At 33.7% G+C, this 7,992-nt stretch overlaps 1 protein-coding gene across 1 annotated transcript; it reads left to right on the top strand.

Moving 5' to 3' along the window:
* The first annotated feature begins 1,387 nt into the window (after positions 1 to 1,387).
* Positions 1,388 to 4,643, top strand: LOC100781811 (probable transmembrane ascorbate ferrireductase 4). The gene is made up of 4 exons (XM_003516812.5): positions 1,388 to 1,528; positions 1,643 to 1,694; positions 1,836 to 2,032; positions 4,320 to 4,643. The coding sequence occupies exons 1-4, from the start codon at positions 1,388 to 1,390 to the stop codon at positions 4,641 to 4,643; spliced, it is 714 nt and encodes a 237-aa protein (XP_003516860.1).
* The last annotated feature ends 3,349 nt before the right edge of the window (positions 4,644 to 7,992 follow it).

Raw genomic sequence — 7,992 nt, 5'->3', positions numbered from 1 at the left:
AGGTGGCGGAGCTGTTCACATCCATGATCATTCGTCTTCATGGCTTGCCTCGCAGCATCATATCGGACAAGGACCCCTTGTTCATGAGCAAGTTTTGGAAGGACCTATTTGCCTTAAGTGGTACCAAGCTTCGTCTTAGCTCGTCGTACCATCCACAAACAGATGGTCAGACGGAGGTTGCGAATCAGATTGTGGAGCAGTATCTACGGGCTTTCGTTCACCGCAAGCCATCGTCGTGGGGACATTTCTTGCTATGGGCGGAGTGGTCTTACAACACTTCATGCCATTCCGGTACCGAGGTAACGCCGTTTGAGATCATCTATGGTCGGAAACCACCAGCTATTCCGGAGTACTTGGGGGGCACTTCGTCAGTCGAAGAAGTGGATTAGATGCTTTGCCAGAGGGACGAGGTTTTGCAGTTGCTTCGTCGAAAACTGCTTAAGGCACAACAGCAAATGAAACAGACCGCGGATGCTCGACGACGACCTTAGGAGTTCAATGTTGGGGATTGGGTTTTGGTCAAGCTCAGACCACACCGTCAAATTTCGGCTTCTGAAACAACATATTCGAAGCTTACTAAGCGCTACTATGGCCCATTCGCGGTGGAGGAAAGGTTGGGCAAAGTCGCGTATCGCCTGAAGCTTCCTTCCCACAGTCGCATTCATCCTGTCTTCCATGTATCGTTACTCAAGCCCTTCGTAGGAGATCCTGCAACAGCAAACGCGGATCCCTTACCTGCCATGACTAATGACGAATCCGCAACGGTCCCCTTGACTGTCATTGACTCCAAGTTAGTTCCCTCTGATGATGGGCCTCGACGTATGGTGCTCGTGCAGTGGCAAGGTTCTTCCCGGGAGGACACTTCGTGGGAAGATTGGCACTAGCTACGGGATCGCTACAACCTTGAGGACAAGGTTTTGTCTGAAGAGTGGGGGGATGATATGAACGTAGAAGACGAAGCCATGCAGCAAAGGCGTTCGAGAAGGACGAAGCAACCATCTAAGCATTGGGATATCTACCAGTTAGGATAAGAGGGCCTGGGGTAAAGCTGTTCGTGTAGTTCATTGGCGGGAAGGGTAGTTAGATGATTGTTCGAGTCGTTAGGGCTAGCAGCAGCTAACCACTTACGGTTAGTTGTGGACCCTCACGCTTATAAATAAGTTGTAACAAACCTTGAAGGGATATAGAAAAATCCATAAACTTCTTTTCTCTTTCTCGAGTTCCTTCTTCTCTCAATTTCTCTCTAAACTCACGTTTTCTCTTACTCTCTACGAGCTCCTTCGAGCTTTCTCTCTAAACTCACGTTTTCTCTTACTCTCTTACTTGAAGGCAAACGTCAGTCTCAGTCTAACAGAGACTAACTCACTCAACACACTTGTGAATTGTGATGGCCACTGTCTCTCCCTCACTCCTCTTCTTTGCAAGAGTCTTAGGGCTTGCAGTGGCAGTGCTTGTCCTCATATGGGCCCTTGCCTTTAAGTCCAGCTTCCTCACTCCCTCACTCTCCCAACAAGACCTCATATATGCAGTACATTACTCACATCCTCTTTTTCCTTTCTACATTAATTAAAACTCAAAAGTAATAAGCTTCCTTTTCAACAAGTACCTTAAACAATTTCTTTCCTTTTTTCTCTAATTGTAGGTTCTTCATCCTCTGCTCATGGTCATTGGCTTTATCCTCTTAAGTGGAGAAGGTACCTTAGCTTAATTTAATTTTGTTCTATTTTTCTGCTAAAAAGAAGGTGGCTTAGCTTAGTGTCCAGAAATGGGATATATTAGAGTGAAAAGTGTACTTGATCTTAGTGTCCATTGATTGATTAATTTGTTTTTTGCAGCAATTTTGGTGCACAGATGGTTAGTTGGATCAAGGGGGTTGAAGAAATTGGTGCATTTGTGGCTTCAAGGGGTGGCTTTAGCTTCTGGGATCTTTGGGATTTGGACAAAATTCCAGGGAAAGGATGGGATTGTGGCAAATTTCTATAGCCTACATTCATGGATGGGTTTGGCTTCTGTATCCCTCTTCGGAGCCCAGGTATTTGCTTCTTCATGATCCTTGATAATTTCTTAGATATTTTTTTTTCTCTAAATTAATCTTGTGCACTATTTTCTTGGTTACTATGCAATATTAATGTCTTCATAACACTTACACAACGGGACAAATTCTTGTAATAATTTAAAGGATAAAAGCTAAACATTTTGGTATCAACTTTTCTAGTTTGAGTTGATGGCATAATTATAACATTTTTTTCTATTTTTTAGTAATTTTATTTTGTCACTGTCCTTCGCACTAAATGGGTGCTAACATAATGGATGATTGATGATGCTATCGTGGTGATACTCTTGAGTCTTTTCAGAAGAAAGGAAGACAAATTGCGTTTCAAGTACTCTTTTTTCGGGTTTTTTTTTTCAAAACTCAGGAGGTTCTTTCAAAAATAAAGGAAAATACACTTTGCTTTCGAAGAAGACACATTTATCTTTTTTGGGTAAATAAATTCATTAGAGGAAATATCTGAGGAAATAACAAAACTGGTTAAATTTGAGAAAATGCATTTTACATTTTAATTATAAAATGTTATCTTATTTTTATTACTATGTTTTTAGTTTAGAAAAATGTATATAAAAATAGTGAAAATAATAGAAAAAATATTTTTACTTGATTTTTATACAAATTTTTAAAAATAAAACAGAAGTGAAATTTTTATAATTAATAATAGAAAAATAAAAACTGAAAACATGTTTAATAGAAGGAATTCTAATTTTTTTGGTACATCAACGAATTCTAATTTCAGACTGCTTTATGAATTAAATATTTTTAATTAAATATACTTGATCAATAATCACTATTTTTAATTAATAAATATTTTTTATAAATGAATTATTATTCATTTTTATTGCCATCTAAACACTAAACTAAATCTTCCTCTTATTATAATAACGCACAAATATTTAGAAATAATGAAACAATCTTTTATCTTTGTAACGTGCAAGCAAAGGATATTGAATAAGTAGGAGTAATAATAATTTTAAGAAAGGGGAAACACATGCACTTAGTTCTAGAAATATATCGGCCGAACGTTGTCGAGCTCGCGCAGTTTTGAATTAGAAAGTTGCTATTGACACTTGCAAAATTGCTAATGGCATTATTCATGTGGTGTCTTTTAGCATTATTCTGAAAATGTCCTTTTGATGGAAACATGGATTCCATTATGTATTTTCGGGGGTGAAAAAATTACACAACGGAAATTTTTTTCACCTCAAAAAAATACACAACGGAATCACCCCCAAAAAATACACAACATGATTCCATTGTGCAATTCTTTTCATCCCAGAAAATACACAATGGAATCATGATTCTGCTAGGTGTCGAAATCCAAACAATTTTATGATTCCGTTGAGTATTTTGAAAATAAATAAATAAAAATGCAGAATTGTAATTTCGCTATGTCTTTAGCATGGTGGAATCATGATTTTATCGTGTAAAAAAATGTACCTATAGTTTGGATGGTGTGGTGAGAGAGAATAAAAGAGGAGAAGTGAGAAAGAAAGGGAGAAGGGTTGGGGGTGTTGTGAAAGAGGAAGGGAAAAGTGATGGAGAAGTGAGAGAGGAAGGGAGAAAGGGTTGGGAGTATAGGAAAAAGAGAGAAGGATAAAATAGATAATTTGCAATGGCTAATGGTAACAATAGCAAATTAGGCAATGGCAATGAAAATGCCCTTTAGTTACATTCCACAGCTGGGCTGAAAGCCCAATGTGCTTCTTTTTTGTGGATTTGTGGTACTAAACTCATTGGGCTTTATTTTTTGGCAGGTACTGTATTAGGTATTAGTATTTCGAATAAAACACTTCCGTGACAAGGAGAAAAATTAAAATATTTAAATGGCATTTTTTTTCTTTTCACAAAAGCACATAAGAAACTAGATCATGGATTTTTATTTTATTCTTGGAAATAGAATGTAAAAACTTAAAAATATCTTTATTCATCGCTTATAATTTATCCCCCTCTGCTTCATTTATTATCACATCTACAACAACCTATGACCACCCTTTCATGACCTGAAGCATCATTCACTGCTCCTGAATATGTCTCATCAGAGGCTGATTATGAAATATTTTGGGGGAATCTAGAATTCTAAAAGATTGTTACTATATTCAAACAAAACGTATAAATATAATTTTATTTAGATTTTCAAGAAATGCTCTTGGATGATCAGTTTCACTTTTGATTTAATTTTTTAAGTACTACTAGCATTTTCCTATATTTATATTCACCGGAGAGTACTATGATCTGACCCCTTCTATAATTTCTTGTCCACACACAGTGGTTGATTGGCTTCTTGAACTTTTGGCACCGAGGAGAGGTGCGCACTGTGAGGATAAGGATCTTACCATGGCATGTGTTCCTTGGCCTATACACTTATGCATTGGCAATAGCAACAGCTGAAACTGGATTGTTAGAGAAATTAACATTCTTACAAACAAAGAGAAATGTACCTAAGCACAGCACTGAGTCCATGGTGGTAAATAGTTTAGGGTTGGGTCTTGCCCTCCTTAGTGGCTTTGTTATTTTGGTTGCTGTTTCACCCAACTATCAAATCCTTCAAAGCAAACTTTTGTACTCAGAAACAAGGTGTTTGTCATCTTAATAAAATGCAATACACTGGCTGATGCTTTAGTAGTAAATAGTAATACTTAATTAAAATGTTACATCTTTTGCTTCTTGTAATCACTAAGTTTACATGTGTACATATTTTTAGATTGGATATCAAGCAATTTGAATTTTGGAGGAAATATGTTAGTGCAAGAATGTAATGGGTTTATTAGGCTATGAGAGGTGCTTTTTCACTCTCAATTAATTATTCCTTCAAATGAACTTTCCACCAAAACTAACAAGAGAAAAAAAAAATTATCTTTCATAAGTAAAAATGAGGTTTAACAATTTTATCTTAACTGACCAATACAATTAAGAGAATTGGCTTATTCTTAATTTTGTTATTAACATAGTTGTCATCAACACATGTCTTACGTCTTTTTCTTTTTTTCTTTTATCATATACCACTTGTTGTATTTATTTTATTTATTTGACTTTTTATGGCACTTTTAAAATCTTTTACAATATTTTTATTGATATTTTATAAAAATCAAATAAAAAATATATGTAGTTATTATTTTAAGTATAAAATATATTTAAAAATGTTTTATAAAATACTATAATACGAGCTATGTTTCCTACTGCAGGAGACACTTACATGGTATATAAGAGTATGTTTGATTAAAAAATATTGTATATATTTGAATTACATGTCATGCACTCTCTATTACTTTAATAGATAAAAGAGTAAAGTTATAATTATTAATTAAGATTAATAATTTGAATTATTTTAAAATAAATAAATAAGTGTAATAAATTATAAAAATATTAAAATCTTAATAATTATTTTTATTAATTATAAAAATACTCTTTATTCACATTAGATAAATAAATCTCATTTATTTTAACTTTAAAAAATTAATATAAAAAGTTAATTGTCAATATAAACCAAAAAATATAATTGGTTGTATGTTTGTACGATTCAAAAAAGTTTTTCTTCATCCAAAATCATTTGAGATAAAATAAATAGTTAAAGCTCTTGCAATAACTTAATTACTTTTTTTAGCATATCAAAATAAATTTTGAACAAAAATATTCCAACATATTATTTTTTTGTTGAGAAAATTATGTAATTTATGAATTAGTTATTTTTTCAAGAAAATAAGTTATACTAGAAATGTTAGGTTAGAAAGTTTTTTTTTTTAAAAAAAATCTATTAACTTAAGAATTCTATTTTAAAAGTTCTATGCTACCCTTATCTTAAAAAAACTATTAACTCAAACATGTTGTTCGAAAAGATAAAAAAAAAGAATATAAAATTTATATATAGCTCTTATTTTAAATGTCATACACTATTTTTAAAGATATTAAATATGTTATATACTTAAAATAATATATTTATTTTCATTTAATTCTTTATAAAATATTAAGACAATGTTGCAAAATGATTCAACAATGTTGGATCGGTAAGAAGTTGAATGAATAAAACAAATGCAACAAAGGGTATTTGGCAAAAAAAAAAAAAAAAGATATTGGACATATGTTTTATTCTCACTATTACAAAAGAGTTTTTTTACGTCGCTGTATCTACATCGGTTATAAAGAAACTGATGTAGTAAATGATACGATGACATTTTTGTAAATAAAGTAAATTTTTTAAATATAATTACGACGGTTTTTACAAAACCGCCTTCAATGTGAGCTTTACTAAGGCGGTTTTATAAAAACCGTCTTTATTAGTGGATCTAACTACTGCGATTTTTAAAAACAGCCTTTGATGGAGGTTATAAGATTTTAAATTTATTTATTTATTTTATTTTTTCCTCTGAATTAATAAAAACAAAACACAGTCAGGAACAACGTAACCCTATCGCGAATCGAAGGCCTCCGCAGTCTCTTCCCCTTCCTTTTTCTCTTCTCCTTGGCTCCTAATTGAGGTCCCTCCGCACTCTTACTCTGGGGCCTTTGCTCGACCTCGCTCCCTCAGTCTCTCTGCTCCGCTGCCACGGAGGTTGATTTCGGCCACCATAAGCCTTATCTTCTGATTTTGCCCAATCTAAGTTGCGACCATCAAAGCTATTTCCACCCACACGGTAAGCATCTTACAAATCTACTCTGATCAAAGTCTTCCCCGATGGCGGATTGGAGGAGGAGATCTGCGACGCCGCGCCTGATCTAGGGTTTTCGAATCTAGGGTTTTGAGGAGGAGGAGGAGGAGGAGGCGTGCCAATTTCGATTTCGAATTGATGTTTCTTTTCAGGGACGAGGCTCGGATCGACTCGGAAGATGGCGGATTATGCATGGGTGCGGTCGTGACCAGTCGAAACACAATCGGCACATGTGGCCTATACCTGCTAACGCGACCACTGTGGCCATCGATCCTTCAACGTCTCAATTTAAATGCAAAGTATATATACACATATATGTGAATCTAAACCATTTTTTTATTAGCTCTTTTGATGCGTTTCTTGATGAATTTCTCGACGGATTTTTCACGCGCTTTATGTTCTCGCTTCTTGATTATGATAATTTTTCTTTTTGCTAATTTTTTTTTGGAAATCTCTGTTGTTTCTGATGTTTGTGTTTTTCTTTCCGTTTTGACCTAATTTTGTTTTGTTTTTGTTGTGATGATAAAGGTTGCTATCGGTTTTGGGTGTTCGTTTTCCTCGATTTTAATCTGGATGATATGTATTTGTTTCTTTGGGAATACTTATTTTTTTTTTTGGTTTTCGATTGTACGGATTTTGGGGCTGGCATTAATGGGGTTTTTTTGTGCTTGTGACGTAGACCTGTTTGGGTTGTGTTTGTGTGGATAATGGAAATCTCGGCAACGCTTGAGGGAAAGTTGTTGTTGGTTTCCTTGTTGACTTAAGATGCGATTCGTTGTTGATTTGGGGGAACTTTTTTTTTTCTTTTTCTTTTTCTTACTGATTTGTTTTTCCCTTTTTCTGAGCTGTGTTTTACCTGTGTTTTAATGGTTGGATTGGATTGATTGTTTGCTACATTTTTGACCGGGCTTCATTTTCTAAATCGGGTTCTGGGTGAAATCTAGATGGTTTCACAGGTTTACTGTGCTATTTAATGAATTGAGTGAATTAATAACATTCGAGTATTGAATTAGAATTCCTCCGTTTCAAAATAACAATCACCTTAAATTATAATTATTTTAGACAGCTTAAGAAAAAATAATAAATAAATAAATAAAATAATAACTTTATAAAACTAATCTTATATCATCACTAATATTATAAAAATATTATAAAAGATATAAGTAAGAATCTTAATTAATGTTAATTATATTAAAAAATTAAAATAATAATTTTTTTAAAATAATTTTTTTTCTCTTATACCACAAATATAACGAGACAGATAGAATATCATGTATTATACATAAATAAATGATA

This window comes from Glycine max, chromosome 1 (assembly GCF_000004515.6).
Source record: "Glycine max cultivar Williams 82 chromosome 1, Glycine_max_v4.0, whole genome shotgun sequence".
Classification (NCBI taxonomy): Eukaryota; Viridiplantae; Streptophyta; class Magnoliopsida; order Fabales; family Fabaceae; genus Glycine; species Glycine max.
The sequence above is the reverse complement of the archived record's forward strand: the minus strand, read 5'-3'. Positions and strand labels throughout refer to the sequence as shown.